Source organism: Lissotriton helveticus, chromosome 2_1 (assembly GCF_964261635.1).
Source record: "Lissotriton helveticus chromosome 2_1, aLisHel1.1, whole genome shotgun sequence".
Classification (NCBI taxonomy): Eukaryota; Metazoa; Chordata; class Amphibia; order Caudata; family Salamandridae; genus Lissotriton; species Lissotriton helveticus.
Window position 1 is genome coordinate 1,937,289,325 of NC_136059.1, and position 22,222 is coordinate 1,937,311,546.

General features: G+C 42.2%; 1 protein-coding gene across 3 annotated transcripts in view; it reads right to left on the bottom strand.

Moving 5' to 3' along the window:
- The window catches only part of ZNF330 (zinc finger protein 330), a 167,846-nt gene that overhangs the window by 113,130 nt on the left and 32,494 nt on the right, over positions 1 to 22,222 (bottom strand). For all 3 annotated transcript variants that reach the window (XM_078676862.1, XM_078676860.1, XM_078676861.1), the window contains exons 3-4: positions 20,919 to 20,938; positions 20,621 to 20,691 (exon numbers count right to left, since the gene is read on the bottom strand). In XM_078676862.1, coding sequence (XP_078532988.1) covers positions 20,621 to 20,691; positions 20,919 to 20,938 — 91 coding nt within the window. The remainder of the gene's footprint in view (positions 1 to 20,620; positions 20,692 to 20,918; positions 20,939 to 22,222) is intronic.

The window sequence follows — 22,222 nt, forward strand, 5'->3', positions numbered from 1 at the left end:
CTAACCTAGGTCTAGTACATGGGAAGAAGTGAGGTGTAGCTTAGTTTCAGTATTCTTTTGCCAAGAACCTATCCAAGAATTCTCAGCTCCGTACCTTGGTTTTAGAATGAAGGAGGTCTGGTATCTCTCTCTCAAGACTCGATTTCCCAACAAGCTTGGAAACACTGGAGCTGGATTTCTCGGCAAGAGAAAACACAGAGTCTCTCTCAGTGCATCTGCTGGAGGGTCGGCTTCCTTCGGCACATGCTGCAGCGAGCTGCGTCGTGTAGGTAGATAGTCGTACTGCTCCAAACCACCGTGTGTTTGCCGGGACAAGTGTGGGCATATTTATACCTTGAAGGTGCTGAGTTTGACGTAAGATTGGACATAATAGCGTCATCAAAGACTCCGTTCTTTGAAAACTCCATGAGTTCTTGGTTAAATCAATATTCAAGCAAGGGGAAATCCCTGACTGCTGAAGGTGGGTTTTTCCAAGAAATCGTTGTGGATTTTCAGAACTAGTGGAAGTAGCCATGCCGTATTTGGACTGCATAGGCGAAGTCTAAATATGGTTATGATGTCTATGCCTATATAAGGATAGGGTGATTTATACCTATATATTGGCATGAATCTGGAAAATTACACTAGTGTCCTAAATTTATATACAACATCCTCTATCATGGAGAATGTGTTCAAACAAGTGCCACACAGTGATCATGACAGGTAGGCACTGCATACATACATGAAGCACACCCATATACTATGAAAAACAAACAAGTTGGGGATTGCTTAATGACTACAAGGTTTGTGGCTCAACTCAGCTCAGACAGACAAGACATGCCACAAATTAGACGAGGTAACATAGCCAAGAGTAGCAAAAAGAGAATAGTCACACTGGTAGCAAAAGTAGCCTTAGCCAGGCACACAAGTATTTTATTTTATGTAAAATATTCAAATACATACAAAAAGTGAAAACTGTGATGATTTGTCTGTAAAAAAACGCCAATGTCTTTTAGCCAAGTGTTGTGGAGTATATTTATGTGGTGTGGAGTTGAAATATGAGTAGTGTAAATGTGTGTCCTTGTGCCGAGTGTAATTATGTGGAGTGTAATTATGTTGCATGGTGTAGATTTACGTGAAGTGGCATTGTGTGGCGTGGAGTGGAATTAGCTGGAATGATACAGAATTATATTGGGTGGATTGGAATTATGTGGTGTGGAGTGGAATTATGTGGGTTGGAGTGGAATTATGTGGGTTGAAGTGGAAATGTGTGGTGCTGAGTGGAATCATATGTAGTGGAATTATGGGACAAGGTGTGTAATGGAATTATGTGGATAGTAATTCTGTGGTATTGAGTGTAGTGGAATTATGTGGAGTGGGATTATGTGTCACAGAGTACAATTATGTGGAGTAGTACTGGGTGGAGTGGAGAGGAATTATGTTGCATATTGTTGAATTATGTGGCATGATGTGGAATTCTGTGGTGTGGATTGGATGGATTTGCGGTCTAGTGGAATGTGATTTGGTGTGGAATTATGTTGTGTGGAATGGAATTATGTGTCATGATGTGGAGTGTATTCATGCGGAGTGTTGCTATGTGGTGTGGAGTGTAATTATGTGGAGTTGAATTATGCAGTGTTGAGGGGTATTACGTGGAGTTGAATTAAGTTGCATGGTATGGAATTGTGTGTCGCTGGATTGTGTGTCGCTGGATTGTGTGCTGTGGAACTAAGTTGCATTGTGTGGAATTATGTGGCGTGGTGTGGAATTATGTGAAGTGTAATTATGTAGCATGGTGAGAAGCTGAATTTTGTGGAGTGTAAATATGTGTTTTGGAGCTGCACAGATATATGTAGATTGTTATTATGTTATGTAAAGTGTAATTATGTAGGTTTGAGTATAATTAGGTGTAGTGGAAGTTTCTGGAGTTGAATTGTGTTGAAGAATGCAATTATACGGATAGGAGTGGAATTATGTTGCGTGGAGTGGTATTATGTGAAGTGGAATTATTTGGCATGGAGTGGAATATAAGTCTGTGGAGTTGAATTGGTTGGATTGTAAATATGTGGCATAGAGTCGAATTGTGTGGTGTTGAATAGTGTGGTGTGGTATTGTGAAAAATGAAATGTATTTTACTTAGTGTAATTATGCAGTGGGGATTTTTTGTGTTGTGGTATTGCGTTGCTTTTAATTGTGTGACGCGGTGTTGAATTATGTGGGGTTGAATGCTTGTTGTCTTCACAGGCCAACTGAGTGCAGGGCAGTTTGCATCAGTTGGCTATATTGTCAAGTGATCTCTGATATCTGCGGGTTTAGATTGCTGTTGACTTGGGATTCAGGCAACACATCTACTGCAGTGCTGTGGGAGCCTCCTTTATAAGAGGTGAGGCAATGTTTCTCTATTCTGTTTTCTCACCCCTGTGTATGACATCCATCAGCTGTTTGGGCCTCCCCTGCGAGAACACGAGTGTTGAGATGACTCCTGCTTCTGGCGGTTAGAATTATCACTGCTTTAAAGTTTCAACATTGGCTCTGCTGGTAATTAAAAGGCGGCTCGCTGAGTTCTCTGTACTTGCTCAGCAAGCCTGTTTTCAGGTTTTCTTTTCTTGTGGCTCATGTTGCTAAAAGCATACTAGTTCTGCTGGTTTATTTCTCGCCAGAGACATGCTCTCCCAGAGGGTTTTCATCAGCAGATACGGCTTGCTGAGTCTTGACAGTGGCGTTTCTGCAGCTTTTCTCTCTGGCAGCATGTTTATTTTAAATGTGCATCGGCATAAGGGGCAGAAGGGTTAGGTTACTTAACCTGTAAACATCTGTTCTTGCCAAGTAGTGCTGTAGATTCACATACTGCGCATATGTCCTCCATCTAGTTTTGGACTCGGATGATTGCAAGTTGCTTTTCTTCAAAGAATGTTTTCGAGTCACGAGGATATCCGACTACTCCTCTCGGCGATACTGCACATGGGCATTGACTCCATTGTCAGATTGTTTTTCTGAAGGCACGTGAGAATGGAGTTAGAGTAAGCATTACTAATGTGATATCCTTGTAAGTAATGTAATTAAAAGTAGTAAACAATGACTTGCATAGGAGTCCGGGGAGGTGGGAGGGCACATATGAATCTACAGGTCTGCGTGCCAAGAACAGATGCTTACAGGGTAAGCAACGTAATCCGTTTGAGGCATGTGTGGCTGTAGACAGACACGCTGTGCATAGACTGTAAAGCTGTCCCTTCCCCAAACGGTGGCTACCCTGGGGGGGGGGGGGGCGGGGGCAGTTGTTTGAAATAAGATACGTAGTACAGCTTGTCCAACATTAGCTTGTTGATGTGCTGAAACATCCGCACAATGTTTTGTGAAAAAGTGTGGTGTGGATCATGTTGCTGCTTTGCAGATTTCAGCAATAAGGATGTTCCTTCAAAAGGCCATAGAAGCTCCAATTAACAAGTTGAGCATGCCCTAGGAGGAACAGGTAAAAGTATTTTAGCTTTAGCATAACAAGTTTGAATACATTTAACTATATACCGGGAAAACCAATTTTTTTAATTCGGGCTTCCAATGTGTGGAGGTGAAAAATCAATAAATAATTGCTTAGTTTTTCTAAATGTTTTAGTTCTGTCAATATAATATATTAAGGTTCTCTTGACGTCCAGTGTGTGTAGAGCTTTTCTTGCCACTGAATCAGGTTGCAGAAAGAAGACAGGTAATCTATAGATTGATGAACATGAAAGAGAGAAATTACTTTGGGGAGAAACTTTGGGTTTGTTCAAGCACTACTTTGTCCCTATGTAGTTGGAGAAATGTTTTTTCTAGGGTTAGTGCATGGATCTCATGGGCACGTCTTAGTGAAGTGATAGCTATCAAGAATGCGGCTTTCCAAGATAAGTATTATTGTAGTTGACGTGAATACAGTGGCTCAATTGGAGGTTCAGTGAGCCTTGTTAGCACAATGTTTAAATTCCATGTTGGGGCTGGTGTGAGTTTAGGAGGAATTACTCTTTTATGTCCTTCCATGAAAGCTTTAATGACTGGTATTTTGAATAAAGACAAATGTTGTCTATTTTGTAAATAGGCTGCAACAGCAGCAAGATGTAGACATATTGAAGTATATGCTAATCCAGATGTTTGACGATGCAAGAGATAAACAATTGTTTGTACATTTACTTGTAAAGGGTTAACTTTTTGCTTGTGTCAATAGAACACAAATCTTTTACATTTAGCTGAGTAACATTTTCTAGTTCTAGGTTTATGAGCTGCTTTAAGAATAGCCCTACACTATTGTGGAAGTTTTTCTAAATTCTATGACTTCAGGAGCCATGTGGCAAGGTTCATCTGCTCGGGATGTCTGATTTTGTCATGGATCTGCGTGAAAAGGTCCAGATTGAGGGAAAGATTCTTGTGAGGAACTCGTAATAGTTCTAGTAGTGTGGTGAACCATGGTTGCCAATCCCAGGTTGGGGCTTTGAGAATTAGGGAGAGAGATGTTTGCATGAGCTTCCCGACCACAAATGGAAGTAGTGGGAGAGTGGGGAAAAGCATAAGTAGGCTTTCCCATTTTCAGTTTCTATTTTTTGTCAATTCTGATGTTTTTTTCCAAGTGTTTTCAAGTGATTTCAATACCTTAAAAAACAGTGGTTATCAGTGGGAAAACATTTTCACGCCATTGAAAAAAACAGAAACTGTGTTTTTCTGGTGTTTACGGAAAGTTTTGCTTTTATTATTAGCCACTACACAATTTGCTAACTCTGGCCACTGACATAGCTTTCCATGCCAATACTGGTGCACCTGAAGATTGCGATTCTCTGGACAGGTTCTGCAACAAATGTGTTGAACTGGCCGCATATGCCCTCAGAGTTAGTGAAGCGGTCAAAAATGAAGCAGCACTTTAGAAAATCCGGAGAAAAGTCCCCTTTAAGGAAGGGATCTAGAACTTGTGCAGAGTACCACAGTGAGGCATCATGGACTTCAAATGCCATGTTTGGTGAAGGGACATTTCTATGCATCATTGCAAGCCATTTCTCATACATTGAGAAATAGAATTTCCTGAATTGCTCCTCAACCTTTCTTTGCTTACCAAGTGGCAAGTACTCTAACATGGAGCATGTTGCAGTGCCAAAGTCACTAAACGTGTTGCCAAGCCTATTCTCAAGGAGATGGTACACATCTACAGCAATTATGCTGAACACTTTGTAGACAAGGGTATTTTCGGACTATTTTTTTTTGTTATGTCCACTACAGCAGTCATGTTTTCCTGTGAAAATCTAAGAATGCAGTAGAATGTACTTTTGTTCACATCACCATCACTATGCGACCGAAGATCCTCACATTTCTTTTCTTTGGCATCATCACTCAGCAAAAATTCTGTGAACAGTTGCCACATGGATAACATAGCTTTCGTGGCCTCTAGGGCTGAAAACCATCAGCTAAATGACCAAGTTGGGATGACTCTTTCTTTGTTGCCACACAAAGCACAAAACGAGAAATATTTGTGTACTTTCCCGTGCATAACAAAACAGTGCTCCAGAATGGACTATAATCTCAACAGAATTCTTCATTAACTCTGAAGATTGTAAAGATGCTTTCAGTATACCAACTAGCAAGTGGCAAGGATCTCATACAGGGAAGCATTTCAGCTCAGGTATCGATTTTGACAGGGCATCACACAACCTTTTCATACACGTAGCTGAATCACTGCAAATACAAACAATATCACTTCAATCTTTGTTCCATGTTTTCCAAAAGACTGGCATTATGTTTTCACCCGACCATCCCAGATACATGGTGACAGCACTTTTTTCACATATACAAGTCACTACACCTTGAACTGAATGTTTAAAGCCTGGGTGCAATTCACCTACTATCAATACTGACTTGCTAGAAAGGGGGGCTGGTGCATCAAGCGGATTTACCCATAATCTGTGGATAAATGCGATGGTACATATTGGGAAAGATGCTTATAAAATCAGCCATTTACCTATCAGTGAACGAATCAACCGTAGCCAAAATATCGAATATTATTTTGATATTTCCTGATTCTCTACGGTTTATAAGATAATTAAACAAAACCTAAAATATGCATCTAAACCCTGCATCTTTAGACCAAAGCCCACAAAACTGAAAAAAGCAAAAGGAAGAAGAAACAATATTTTAGTGACATCCCTAAACAAAAACTAAAGCAGAATGTTAGCCCAGTCCTTCTTGCCGCTATCTTGTATAACAAAGTTACACTGTATTGGCCCCTTCAGTAAGAAATACAAATGACTCTTTCACTTTCCTTGAATTTGAAAATATTTGTAGAGTGCACGTCTACCAAACGGTTTCTTGGCGCTAAAGGATGCGGACCAGGGTCGGAGCAGGAAAGTTTTGAGGGCTTTTCTAAACTCTAAATAATGAGGGGAAGACCTAAGGGAGAGAGGAAGGGTGTTCTAGAAGACAGAGGCGAGGATGGAGAATTTCATGCCTTTTCCTTTCTTTGAATGGCATTTAGTTTGTGGTTGTGCAGGCGTGTTTTTAGTGTATATATGTTTACACTGGTGATGGCTATTTCCCTTTCGGTGGGGTTTTATCAGTTAATATAGGTTTAAACCTAAAACAGGATAGCCTAAGCACAGGCAAATATCCCTGATCAGATCATCCATAGCCCACTAGTGGTAATGGGGTTATCCTGTATCCCTCAGCACCTGGGAATTAACAAGTAATCCACAGCTGATGCTGTTGGGTCAAGCAATTGCTTAGTATATTATGCCGGAACAAAGTTTTAAACCAGTCAATTAATTCATCATGATCACTGAACAGTTTCAGAAACACCCAAAATTACATAAGCAAAGATACTCATACAATTGCAAATGTAAACAATCACTTTTTGGTTTTTATATATGAAAAAGGTTCAGACATATATGGCTGTCACATATACAATTCTATAAACAAAAGTGAGAACAGTGATATATGTGAATCAAGTGAGAAAGTGACACAGTGGTGATATCAGAGTAGGGAAAATACATGTTTACATATATATAAAAAGAGTAATGGTCTGTCCTTTAGTGGTTATTTGTGTCTTCCTCAGTAACCCTGGTGATAGTTATTTCAACCTTAGGGTGAGGGGACCGACGGACATGGACTAGAAATCCTACGTATTGTTGATAGAATTGTGTAGGTGATTGTTTACATATACAATTGTAGGAGTAGCTTATGTAATTTGGGGTGTTTCTAAAATTGTTACATGATCATGATGAATTAATTGACTGGTTTAAAACTTTATTCCGGCATAATATACTGAGCAATTGCTTGAACTGACAGCATCAGTTGTAGATTACCAGTTCATCCTCAGAGCATTGCCTTTAGATAATGGGTATGGGAACCTGGAGGTGAAGTTTGGGCATTTTGCATTTTCTGGGTTGCAAGCAAATCTATTTGAGGAAACCCTAAAAGTATTGTTGCAGTATTTGGGGGTGGAGTTCCAACTTGTGTACTTATTGCTGTGTCCTGCGGAGGAGGTCTGCAACTTGAATGCTTGTTCATGGTACATGTTGTGTTTGTGATAGTTGTGATAACTGCAGAGCGAGTGTCCCCCATTTTTCCAGATAGTACATAGTTGTCATGTCCGTTCGGACTAGTACAACTTTGCTGATTAGGTGACTTAGCAAGGCTTTCAATGCTAGGTGAACAGCTTGAATCTCTAGGCAGTTGATGAGGAAATCCTGGTGTTTGGAATCCCATACACCATGAAATGTTAGATTCTGCAGATGGGCTCCCCATCCTGTCAGAAAAGTATCTGCTATAATAATGGTTTGGGGAACCGGGTCTTGAAATGAATGCCCCTTGGAAAGGTTTTGTGAGTTCCACCACTGCAGAGAGTGATGTGTGCAGCTGTTTACCAACATTAAATTGTTCATTTGCCCAGTGAAAGATTCCATTGTTGTGAAAGGCATTCTTGGAGAGGACTCATGTGCAACCGTGCATGTGGTACCATTACAATACAGGATGCCATCATGCCTAAAAGACACATTACTGTCCTAACTACGAGTTGGTTTCCAGTTTAAAACTGTTGGATTAGTGTTGTAAAGTTTCGAATTCTGACAGTATTTGGGTATGCCAACCCTAATTTTGTGTTTAGGATTGCTCCCATGTATGGTTGTATTTGTAGTGGTTGAAGATGTGATTTTTGCACATTGATGGCAAGCCCTAGATGATGTAGTAAACTGATCATCTTTTGGGTATGTTGGTTGCAAATCTGAGCATTGTTGGCTTTTAAGAGCCAATTGTCCAGGTAAGGAAATACATTAATGTTTTCTCTGCGGAGATGTGCTGAAACTATTGCGAGTCATTTTGTGAATACCCGTGGTGCGGTGGTGACTATAAATGGAAGCAATTTGAATTGATAGTGTTGGCTCTGAAAGACAAACTGTAGGTCTTTGCAATGGGCAGGGTGAATTGGTATATAGAAGTTGGCGTCTTAGATGTTAGAATCTTTTTTGACTGTAGGACAATCTTTTCTGTTCTAGGCTGAATTTGCAAAGTCTTTTGTGTCGCATCGAGCCATTCTTGTATTGTTTCGAGAATCAGCTCAGGGTTTTGTTCAGTCCGAAGGTGTAATTTCGGTGCTGATGGCCGTTTTGCTTTCGTGCCGGAGAAGTCAAAGCTGAAGAGCTGTGGGCTTTGGCCTTGGAACCTGATGGTATGGTTCAGTGAGTAGGCTCTGATGCCAATTTTAAGGTGGGGGCCTCAGCTGCAGGCCGATGTTTATGTGCCGAGCCAGAGGCCTCTAAATCGATAGATTGGTGTGCACCATGGATTTTTTGCAGCGGCGGACCGTTCGCAGTTTTATTGGTCATACCTGATTTTTGGGGGCTTTGGATTGGGGTTAATTGTACTCTCGGTCCGATGATCTTCTGAGGACAGCCTGTGAACTGGATCTTGTTTGGTGTCCGACTGGGAATCAGAGTCTTGCAAGTCAATGATTTGGCCGAAGATATCTGGAGTGTGGTTTCTGCGCTGCATTTCTAGATGCCCCGCATATCTGCCCCAAAATGTCTTTTTAGACTGAAATGAGCTGCAGGCCTCTCATGTATCTTCTCGATGGTCGGGTAAGAGACATAAGTTAAAGAGTGTTGGTCAGTCTGGGTGTATTATGAGTTGCAGTTCGGACAACAATGGAACGAAGTACATTCCATTAGCAGCTCATTTTTTGGGAAGAGCTGAATTTTAGGAAAGAGGCCCAGTCGGGTGTGGCCTAAGGGCGGTAAGGTGAATCGATAAATTTGACGCAAGGGATTGCTTTCGAGCTCAAGATGGAAGTAAATCTACGCGGTCGCAACAATATAGTCGATTAGATGAACCAACAGTGAACCGAAGGGAACCCGAGATGATCTCAAACCGCAGCGCTAGAGAGTACATCCAAATCAGTCAGCAGGAAAAAAACAATCTAACAATGGAGACGATGCCCATGTGCAGTATTACCGAGAGGAGGAGTCTGACATCTTTTAAGAAAAACAAGCTGCAATCATCCGAGCCCAACACTAGATGGCAGACTTGTGCACAGCATGTGTATTTACAGCCACGCGTCTCAAACAAAGTTATTCTATTCCTCCTGCCAGAGCATGGCAACAGCAGCTTCTCTGCAGACAGTGATGTTTTCTTGTATGTATTTTAACTTACAAGCATCTGCAAGGGCAGCCATTAAAACAAGAAACAAAATTGTTTGTCTGTAGAGGTTTTCGGTTGCCTGTTCAGAGACAGCATTAGAATAACAAGCATTTACAATGCAATAGGTCTCGCAGCATTAAAGTTTGAGTTATTGGCATTGTGTATGACAGTGCGTTGCATACATTTTTTATCAAACTTTGAATTGGTGGGCAGTGAGAGTGTGTGCAGGAGTATGCTGTTCTTGAAAGCAGTGTGGTAGAGAGTGCAGGAATTTGGGTGACATGAGCAATGTGGATGATGCACCTCACGCACGGGGCTGACGCAGTTATTATTCACACAGTTCTGATGATGCACCTCACGCACGGGCTCACAGTTGTTATTCACACAGCTCTGATGATGCACCTCACGTACGGGGCTGACGCAGTTATTCAGTTTGTGTTCTTATTTGTAACTTACAAAAAGAAGCATGCGTACATAGCATAGGGGTGTGTGACAATAAGAATGTGCAGGTGCATAAGGCCACATCAGATGCGGCAGGCGTTGTATGTCTGATGTACTGATATTTTTTCAAACTGAAACATTAGTTCTGTTATTTTCAGAGAATTTTCACTTAAGCTCATCTGTCGAAGTAAAATACCTTTTAATACTGCACTATATACATAGCCTCACATACATACATTCTCAGTTTGTTTGTAATACGTTTTAGTGAAGTTTTTTTTATGCAATACTTTCTCCAAACATAAATGTGCAATCTAAGAACTACTGAGCCTAAGAGCCACAAATTCAAAGTTTCCTAAACACATTCAAACACATACACACAAAATATTGATCATCACAATGGAGCACATTGGCCTCCAGGATGTGACAAATGTCCAGTTCATTACTGTCTCCAGACCCCTGTTTGTCTCAGTGGACTAAAGCATCTACCCCAGGGATCTGTGTTTCGCCTCACAGTCACATATTCAAATCCTGTCAGTTCTACCCAGCTATTCATCCTTCCGAGGTCGATAAAAGGAGTGCTATTGAGTTAGATAAAAAAAACACACATCTGCCATTCAGCACAAAGATGTCGTAAATGAGTGATTCCAAATACACAACATGTGGTTATACAAGTCTGCGAGTTGCATGTGTAAAGGCCTCCAGACATTTGCACTTTGCTTTTGGAAACCGGCGTAGACCCACTTCTTCGCTTCTGAACGCCAGCACATGTGAAATCACAATATATTTTAAAAACGTTCACACATATAATGCCACAACCAAGAAGACGAGTTCACCGCTGGAAAAATAAACAGGCTGAACCAACTGAACGCAGATACAGTTAACATTTGACCTGATGATCAACATATGTGTATGTTATCACATGTGTATGCCACTGGGGTAAAGCACTCAACCAGCAGATGTGCTCTGAGGTCGTTTTAAAAAGCAATGCATGCATGCACGAGCTCGCAGACCCTGCCCTAAATATTCATGGAGTCCCCGCGCGCTCACACAGGCGCACTCACCTGCCGTTCTTGGTGACGATCATTTCGTTGGTCACCTCTTTGAACTTGTGCCACAGCTCGCCGTCCTCCAGGGTCACCTGCAGCTGCTTCTCCGTCGGGTCCCCCTTCTCCCTCCCGGCCTGCAGCTCGCTCTCCACCACATTGAGCAGCCTGGACACGGCGCAGTCGGCGTCCTTGCAGCCGGCATCAGTCATGGTGGCTTAGAGGGTCCCCTCAAACTTTTCACCACACTGTGAACAGCCTCAAGCTAATAATTGTAAATGCGTGAGGTAGGGACAGCCGAGCGACTGGACTCCCATCACAGAGGGGGGTGAGGGGGGCTGCATCCTCCTCACCTGGCGGCCTCCAATAACACGACACCAGTTCCTTTCTTAAGGGTTTGCGCAACCGGGATTCAGCACTAATTATTTGGAGGGTCAGGTGGGTGACAGGTTGACTTTCTGATTGGTTCGCTTATAAATAGCAGACATTCAAGGCAAGCACTCCATGATAATTGCCACGCGCAGTCCTTATGAAGAGTTCCCGCCTTTACATGTGAGGGCCGCTTTTTGCTGAGAGGCCGATAATTGGACAGCTCATCAAGGGAAATTATGTACGTAACGACCGGAAGAGAAGTGGTGACATCGTGTGTGTCTACATGCAGGTTTACATATATAAAAAAATGTTTTTAAACACAGCTATACAAACTCCTTCCGCGATGTGTCCGGAAGTCAGGCAAAGTCGCCTGTGACGGGGGCGGGGCTGCGTCTGCACCGGAAAAGAAGGCAGGCGGAGTGAAAGTGTCTCGGGACGCCAGAAGGAGAGCGGAGTCCCTCTACATTGAACTGGTAAGTTGAAAAGAGGGGGGGGGGGGGGCTCGGTGCACTCGTGTGTGTGTGTATGATGTGTGCGACGGCGTGTGTGTCTGTGTGTGTATGTGCATGCGTGTGTGTGGTGTTTTCAGCTTCCTAGGAGACAGCGCCTGGCCGCAGCGCTCGTTCACGTGCGCGTGGCACTTTGGAATCGCCTCCAAGGCGATGCGCGCGGCCAGGATTGTCTCCTGGGAAGCTCACATGGCAGCAATAGGGGCTCGGCGAAGACGAGCCGAGACCTAAAAAAACACGGGCAACAGGTGGGGGAGGAGGGGGGGGGGGGTCAAGAAAGACACATATAACACGACGGTCTGCGGAGGGAAAGAAGCAACAGGGATGGGGGCGGGTGGGAGGAGATGAAGCTAGTAAAAACACGAGCACTCATATGGAGTGCTTAAAGACAAATACAAAAGAAACTCCATAAACAGGAGGAGTGGATGGACACAAGTACTTCAATGCTCTAGGGGAGGGACAAAAAATAAAAAGACATGCACGCTAGGGACAAATGGGAGCGGAGGATACTAGGGTGATGATGAAGTAAACAAATGGTAAGCCTATGGGCAGACTGTAGCCCACTGATTGTAAACCACATGTCTCGAAGATACAGCACATGAATTTAGTTAGGAGCTTTGGACAGAGGTCTGGGTTTCTTAGTAATAGTCCCCTTTACATCATCTTCAAAGTAGTCAGGTGTATAAAGTACTGACATTGTAGTTGTGGACACAAACATCTTATATTACTTCTCTGTTTCCGTGATCCGGGTTTTGTTCTTCCCAGTAGTCATTCAACTCACAAAGGCATGTAACTAAATTAATCACTCTCACTGTTCCAAGTGGTGAACTAGTGAAGCTTACATGGTTTGGACAAGCCTAGTTTAAGCTGAGTTTTGTTCTCTATACATTTACAAATGCAACATGTACCACATATGTAGTGTCCTTAGATTTTAGGAAGGTGTCAGAGAGTGGATTGGTAATCAGCTGGAGTTATTCTTATTCTGGTGTGGACTAGAGGAGATGAACAGAACTTTGAGGATGGAATTTCTTACACAAAACAAGATCACTATGCTCAAGAAGGATGTCTCCAGATTCTCTCATAACAGGGTTTGACCCTACACAACTGAAGACTACTATTAACAACTGTAGGAAATTGGCTATTTAATCCCCTTGGATTGTTCCATTTTGAATACTCATTTTTTGAGACACACCACAGTAAATTCTGTGTAAATGGACATAGTGCTACCCACCAGTGTTTGCCTTTCAAGATAAGGCTGCTGCTGCGCAGCTAGTGTAAGAGGCATTGAGCTGGTTACATGTGAACACATGTGTGTTAGCACACATGTGCAGGCTGCAGTGCCCAAGTAGGGTGACGGGATGCTGCAAGAATTGGTGCAGATTTGGGGTAGCCCTTATGTGAGTGGGAAGCCATAGTGTAGGTCCTTAGTCCCGTGTAGGCTTCTAGTACACTGGCTGGCTAGTTCATTACAAGCACACACTACACCCTGGCACACCACCCTGTGCACCACTGGGAAGGTGACCTTGCTCGACCCTGTACCGACCGTGAATGGACTGCAATCTTGGAAAGCACCACTAGCATACCGCAGAACTAGAGGTTTCGCCTAATACAATTCTACATAGTGCATAGGGCCTACCTCACTCGCACCAAAATCAACTGATATTTTCACAATACTGATGTTGCCTATCCAGATGTGCCCTGGTGGCAGCGGACATACTTCATATGCGGTGGTCTTGCTCCTCTTTACGCACTTACTGGCTGGGTGCCTCAGCTGTCGACGTGTATAGCACGCCCTAACTTGCAAACCTGGCAAGTAAGTATATGGAGTTTGTTCGCTAGGGCTAAGAAAGACAGATCGACCTCCAGGTTTCTAGATCTGGGCTTCCTGACTGCTAAGCATCCTGTTACCAGATGGTGGGAGTCCCCAGAACACCCATCACTTGGCGTGGGCATGATCCTTCCTATTATGGGCATAGGCGGAGGGAGGACAATGTCGGTTTGTGCAAATACTTGTTAGCCCCCCAGCTGAGATGTGATGGTGTCCGATCTTAGGACGCTACTGCATAGAGAGGGTGGGGGTACCCCTGATTCAGGAGGCCCCTGGGGGCGCTATGGGGGATGTTAGGCCTGCACCCTAGCTGAGCAATTTGTCACGCAGATATGCATTCTTTTCTGAATGGGCTACGCTCAGTCCTTGCTGACGACTGTTGTGATATGATGTTCTGCTGGAAGGTGGCGGGGCAGGGGGATTGCTGTGCCTTGAAAGTGGGGGCTCCAGTTGATTTAATGGTTTCATTCCTCTATAATGGAATCTTTTCTCTTTTATTGCAAAGATATGTGTTGTTAACTCTTGCGGGGCTTGGCTTATCTACTTGATGCTTAGCATCGATATACATCCTGTTGACCGTTGATATGTGAAGGCCATTCGTTGTCCGAAGGCTCACTTGACTGCCTACACCCCACACTTGTTGAAACTGAATTAGGCAACTGTGTGATAACACTTTCTTGATTTACTCTGACTAATTGGAACTACGATTCTGCTTTTCTTTGTTGCAGAAATTGTGGACTAACTGTAGTTAACTTAAACTTTAATAAAAAAGATTTATTTTTTAAATAGTGTAGGTCCTTAGTCCTTACTAAAAGTGTGTGGTGTTTTACTGAAGTACATCGTATAGGCAAAATCTGCACCAAAGTACAGTCTCAACTCACTTAGGGCTACAGGTTCCAGTAAGATATCAATCTTTGGGTACACATGTATGGAGAATTTACACTTGCTAATAAGAGAAGTCAGAACATAAGTGGAAAGAACCATCATCTCATATATTTAGTAAGGAAACCCATGGAATATCATCATTCAGACCATTGTGTGTGGATTCTGAACACCCAGTCCTGCTCCTCTTTTTCAAGGAGAATCTGACTGAGGTCATGAGTGCAGTACAGAGGTCTGGTTTTCTCATTAATCGTCCACTTTATATCATCTTCATGGTGGCCCAAGTGTAGAAAACGTGCCATTATTCAGGTTGTGGAGTGTGTACATCTTATATTGCTCATGTGTTCCAAGATCATTTTTTTGATTTTACTAGGAGTCACTCCAACAGACGTTAGTTCACAGGGCATGAAATTTACTGTACTCACTGGCTCTCAATCCTCACATTTCCCTTCTTGTGTTTATGTAGGTTTCAGTTGTCAAAAACAAAAACGGATCTTTTGAAATTATTTTATAACTGGACAATATTTATCGTTTTCTGGACATTTTCCTGTGCCAAAAAATTGCGACTGTGCTCCTTTCTTCATGACAAGAAATTATAAATGATGCATGTACTCCATGAAATATGATTTTAGTGTAGACAAACTACAAGCTGCTAAACTGTGCATGTGGAACTGTCAGTCTCACAAAAGTAGATGGCCTCAGCTTGGGTTGGAGGCTGGACTGGAGTTCACTAGTAAACGACCGCTGTTATAAGAAGAGTGAAAATAAACCAAGAAAACAGTGACTACAAGAGAAATAACAAAGGGAGTCAAAAACATTAAGTAATAATAAAATTAAGTCAACTCAAATTCTGCAATGAACCATAAGGAAACTCAAATAAAAAAAATGAAGTCATTAAAAAAAAAAACAACTAAGCACACTGGTAATATATATCAACCTATGAAAAAAAGCGCAATATTGAAAAACTGAGGAATTAAGAAAAAGTGGAATATGTTGTTAGCAGAAATAGAAATGGTTTGATAGGCAGTGCAGAAGTGTTGTCATAAAGCCTGTTCTCAAATTGGTGGAAGCACTTATCTGATTCAACCGATTAATAGTGCAAAGTAGAGCAGATGGGAGGACCGTAGGAAAGGTTGGTGGAGCAAGGTGTCACTAACAAAATGGAGGCGATTGTGGCCGAGCAACAAGGCTGAGCCCTGAGGTCAAAAGAGAGAAACTGTGGTTGGAGGGGACTCCCTCCCACCATCCCCATCCCCAAAAAGAAAAATCAGAAGCAGCAGGAAGGCCAGACAGGCAAGATTTAAGGCACCAGCAACCAACAGACTACAGAGCTGTTGAGGGGATGGGACAGCAGGGATCAGCAAGGAGGAAAAATGTACAGCCCATGCATCTATAGCCCAGAATTTGACGTAAGAAGACAGCAGAAAGAGACATGGAGCTCCTAAATGCATTAGAGAAGACAGTTGTTGACTGAAGGAGCACATAAGACCCACTAGGCCCTGTCTCATAAAAGAAATGGGACAGTGGCCTGTAACTATAACAACCTTCATATTGAGGACATTCCACTCCCCCACCCAAATAAGATACAGGCAAGTCTGGCACAGGCAGAGGACGACAGCATATAGAACTGTGAGGATGCATGGAGAGTCCACAACAAGCACAGCAAACAGAAAATAGGGACTAGAACCCTGGCCTCATCTAGAGTGTTGCTGCCCCAATGCGGATAATAAAAGCAGGGGTCAGAGGTCTCTTGAGCTGGGTCCCTCCCTCCCTTTCAGGAGTAAAGACTGTGAAGACTGAGAAGAAGGTGGGACGATGTCCCAAGCCGCCCAAACAAAGATCTCCTTTCAAAACAAAAGGCATAAATAATAGCCAAAAACATCTGCAATCCCCAAAGGCAGAAGTAAAAGAAGTATAACAAAGGTTCGGGAGTCGCCGAGAATCAAATAAAACTGAAAAGCAAATGCAGCACAGAGACTGCTACCTTAAACATCGTAGACAATGCCCTCCTGACCACATATGAAGATGCTTCCTGATATTGCTGGACCTCTCACCTGACTTCTACAGTCGACCATCTCACTCTCCTACACACCTTGCCGGAGTCTTGAATGGGATTCACTGGCAATGTCCTTCATTGGTTCTCCTTCTACCTTTCCAACCAAGAGTAGTTTGTTCACATGGGCACCTCCAGGAACAAAAAGATGCCTATCACCTGTGGAGTCCCCAAAGTTCGATAGGGTCCCTGTCATCTTCAACCTCTGCACGGTGTGCTTGATTTTCCCAGTAACTTCCAAGAGTATGGGAAAAAAATCGAAATCTAAAGCAATATTTGACTCTCTACGGGATGGATGAATGTGTTTTTTGAGGTAACTATAGATAAGCCCTTAAATATTAGACTAATAAAGGAGTCTTAATATAGACTCCGAGCAACAAACACAGAATAGAGATATACATAGATCAATTTTAAGTTTCTATTTGTAGGTCCTTTAGAACGTCCTGAGGAGGCGTTTTAGATAACGCACGAGGCTGAAACACGTCTAGAGATAAGGAAGCATTTTGATCCATGTACAAGCTATGAATTTAGGATTTTTAGTTTATTTGACCATTAAAAAGTGTCACTCACTAAAAAAGACACTTATAGAAGGCTCATATATTTGAACTTTTGGGTCCAATTAGAAGCAATAGCCATAATTGAACTATTGAGACTCAAGTACTTGTGAAAAGTGAGCAAACTGATAAGAAAATGTGCTGTATTTAATGCACGATTCATAAGGTGTGCAAACTGAAAACAAATGTTGTGTGGTATTTTATGTATGAATTATGTTGTCTACAAAACAAATGATAAAAAACAGACTACCATGAGGGGTTATAGGCTTTCTCATCAATAAATCACTGAAATTATATTTGAGGATTTTTGAAATATAACACAGGGTATCGATACAGAATATATTCCTTACTCATACTTACCCCAGAAAATATATTAATCTATCCCGTAGAGAGCAACATATTGCTACAGACTTCTAAAAAAAAAAAAAAAAAAAATCACATCATTATATTTAAAACTAAGCCGATGAAACGCAACTCTTCCTAAAGGTCTCCTCAGTGGCAGACCTTCAGAGCCAGCACGTCATCCAGACTTGAATGTTCAGCGCCTACATGAAGCTCAATTGAACCAAGACAGAATTCCTGTTGTTTGCCAAGAATAAAGATAGAACAGTTCAAACTTGTCTCAATTCACTTTACCAGCTGCAAACCTAAACTTTAAATCAATGTCATGATAATTGGATTTACCCTGGACACCAATCTAACCCTCTCAGAAAATACTGTAAAAAAAACAAAAGATGGTGGCCTGGTATCAGCTCGCTCTGCTAAAGAAAGTGAAACCGCTACTTCAAGAAAATGACTTCAGTGTTGCTGCTGAAGACCCAGTACTCTTTGTCTTTAAAATAGCACTACCACTCGAGAGTCTTGTGTAGGATACTGTTCAAAAAGGGAGGGGGGATAGGAAAGGAACGAAAAGAAGCAAGACAATTCCCCCAACTATACATTCATAGTTGAGGTAAAGTGTGCGTAGCAAATATGAGGGCAGTCCCACCAGAATAATACAAATTGATATGGCTACAACCATGCGGAGCATCCAATGAGAGAGCTCTAATTTGTTGGGGGGTGGGGACAGGAGGCGCTACAACAGATTTCCAGAATATAAAATAAACAGAGGGAAGGAGCAATACAATAAGTGGTGATATGGGTAGAAAAAGCCTTTTAATATACAATTACAGTCCAGGACCATTTCCTGCTGGTCCTCTTGGCTTGCCTTAAGTCATCCGTAATATGGTCCCCTCAACTCCAGAGCAGCTCCATGCCACCAGCTTAGACTATGCTTTATTGCAGTGTTGCCTGTTTGCCAGCCAAAACCCTTCCACTGCACCCCCCCCCCCCAACCAGATCCCAAATAAGCATAAATTGGGGAAAACCCTAAAATATCTTGTCCTGTATACCTTTCAGCAGCTCTAAAGACACCCAGCGCAAGCAGTCCGACTTTGTTCTATGGGAGACCCTGCCTCTCCTGCTGCTCCCACTGAACCCATCACTGAAGTAAGCAAAAAGATGAAGAGAGCCTTCATCATATGCGTCGTCATGCCCACTAAAATTAACCATTGGTGGCCCCTTGTACAAGCATGAGGGCCCTGGGTGCAGATCAATGCCACAGAGCATTCGTGCCATGCAAGGCTCTGCTCTCCAGAGAGGGAGGGATCTCTGTTCACCCGTCACTACACTACTGGGCCAAGTTCATCATTCAACAGCTATGGGGAGGCGAAGGAGGGATAAATGAGGAAGGAGCCACTACCCAGCAGGACCGTATATCTGTCCTTCTCGGTTCACAGCTGTTCCAGGTCAAATCTGTATAGTTCCCCAGAGTCTTCTCCACACTTCAGGTCACTTGTGCAATCGCATGGTACCTTAGAAAACCTAGCCCCTGTATTTTTCAGCATGGCCCAGACTCGCTGCCAAAACCATTGGAGGATAAGGTGTTGTATTGGGTTCCTGTTTTAATCAGCTTTTTCAGGAAACCCATGGGTACTTTGGCGTTTCCAAGAGCAGAAACCCAGCCTCTCTCCATGTACTCCTGCCTTATAGAAGAAAAGGAAGAACTGGGGAGGATCAAAAACGACCCCTCCACAAATTATCAATTTAGACCCAGTCTCAAGGACACACATTATGTGACATCTGTGGACGGGGGAATTCGGATGGTAAAGCTGCCTACAGAGAGCAAGGTCAGGAACAGATGGGCTGAAGCGCTAAAGATTTAGCGCCGAAGCTATGAGGAAGACAAAGCGGGCCAAATGCATACCAACATCTACATTAATTGAAAAGAAAGATTTAACAGTCCATTGCAGGATGCTTCAAATAAAAGGGGAGTACACTGCTTTAAAGTGGAAGTTATGGTGAAAGAAGTTCACTATTTCACTCACAATGGCGGGAGACATGAGTGTGCCTCTTGTCAGGAAAACAAAACAATTACATGTACAACTACGCCTTTGTAACTACCCACAAACATCTGTAATGCATTTGCCAGAAAAACAGACTTGCAGAGCCTCAGAATAGACTTCACTAAGCAGGGAACACAGGCCAGGGTATTCTACCCAGCTCAGATAGGTTACAAGATCTCATTCTTTGGACCTATTTTGATTTCTTGGTGAAATGGATGCATCCTTGACGTGCTAATGCTCTAATGCCTTGTTTTTCTATCCCTGTGCTATCCTATTCAACCGCTTGCTGTAGCTGTCTGCTACTGTGATATCATGGTTGTGTTTTACGCACATTCTAAGTCCAGGGTGCTAATGTTGGCCCTCTTACATTGTGAGAAACAGTAATAGGATGCCGAGACTTTACCTACTGCCTTAGTCAACCATTTGCTTAACCCTTACTACCCTGATGGGGTTACCAGATCTCTTTTTGTAGTTATGCACTAGCTCTGAGTTCTCCAAAGATCCATTTGGTGAACCCTGCACTAGCTAATGGTGGGCAGATCACTTCTATGGTGCCTGCTAAAAAGTTTTATGAATTCTTGCTTTCATATTGCTACGGCTGCTGGTTTCAATTTATTTCCTTGGATGGGTAGATTTGCTTTGTATTAAAACGTATCAAATATATTTGTAAAGAGAACAAATTAAATAATATTTTGAAATCCAGGCGATGATCATGATCAGAAAGAGGATGTTTTTCCGACAAAGAAAGGAGGATCAGAAACAGCGTTAATCTCGTTCTAACAGCTGGTTGCCAGAACAATTTAGATTCAACACTCAGCAAAGGATGACGTGGAAGAATTTGAGGTGCAGTTTCATTACAGTGTGGGTACATAAAAACAACCAATTATTGAATTAAGTGTATGACAAGTGAAAAATTAAGGACATTTTTTTACTTACCACACTGTGCACACATTGGCAACTTTTGCACAGAGCTACAAAAGTAGCAGAAGGCTCTATTTCTTTGTCGCCTAGAAAAAAACAAACCACTCAAAAACATTAATAAAAGCACACGTGCCAAACTAAATTACCACAAACCATTCAACTTTTAACATAAAAAAAATCACAAGACACAATAGTAACTAATACTACATTGCGAGATTTAGAAGACAAATCACGATCAGGAATTGTGAAACAACACAACCAACTAGCGAAAGCAAGGATACTTGATAAAAATAAATGAATAAAAAGGAATTACCTTTGGCATTTGTCACATTCCTGAAAATGACAAAAAGGTTTATCATTAAATTAGGGAAATATACACAATGCATCAGAGAATACTTCAATAATGGGAATGCACCCATAAAGTGTTTATTTAAGATATCAAAAGCAAATTTCACTAATACAAGGGACACATACTTATCAAACACAGAACTAATAATGACAAGGATCCCTTTTCAATAGAGAATGTTTTCATAAACACTCAAGACAGATCTCTAATATAATAGTTTGAGAACAAAACAAGGTTAACAAGCTTAAAAGTGACGATTAATGGAGATAATTACTCTATCTATTTTTTTACATTGAACGCCTAACAATGACGTGGACTCGCGGGGGACAGGCTAGGTTTGATGTGGCTGGTAAAGTGCAGGATCGTAAATGGTGTACAAGGTCGGCTATAAATGGAAGGGCTTTGCCAGTACTTTGCCTCCCTAGATATATTTCCTTCTCAACAAACTCAAGGAAGGGTTAACAGGTGGGTGGGATAAAGAAGAAATGTCAAAGGGCTATTGCAAGAAAAAGCCTCTGGCGAGGGGGAGGTTTGGGAGGGAGACCGGTCAACTGCTCAAAGAAAGAAAGGTACGTGGCAATGGGAAGATACACAGACAGGTTGGTCTGTCAACAAAAACGAAGGTAGGCATAGATGAGATGATCAAGGACTACAGGGAGTCCTGCGTATAATACTGATTGCATGCTGAACTGTGTGGGAAAAGATGGGAAGGGAAAACTTTAACAAAGCAGGAAATGTAGGAGCTTAGACATTGCATAAGGGGGCAAGGGAATTACATAGGATGCACCATACATATTTTTCAGTCAATCACCTACAAGTGAACGGCAGGTCAATAAATTAAAACAAAGTTAGCAATAATACTCGTTAACTGTTAGCCTACTAAAGCAAGCCACATCCTCTTCAAAATTCAAATTATGCCGGTACTAAACAGATTTTCAACAAATTGAATCTTTTCATAATGTCACCTCAAGTAGCTTGGGCATGCGATGGGACTTATAAGCTCATAAAAAAGGGCAGCAGTTTTACAGATAAACAATGCGTTCACTAACATACGTGTCTTCTGAGAAAACTGTTGGTGGCGACAGATGGCAAACTGCAGCCTCCTGTTTTATTTGGGCAAATTCAGCTGCACTTTTGAAAAAGTTAAGCAGAACCCTTGCATGCAGTCTAATGGTTAAATTCATAGAACATTTAAGCAGAGGTTGCCTTTATTCATTTTAAACATCCTGCCCAAGAAGTAGGATCCAGGAAGTCATAAACTAACAGAAAAC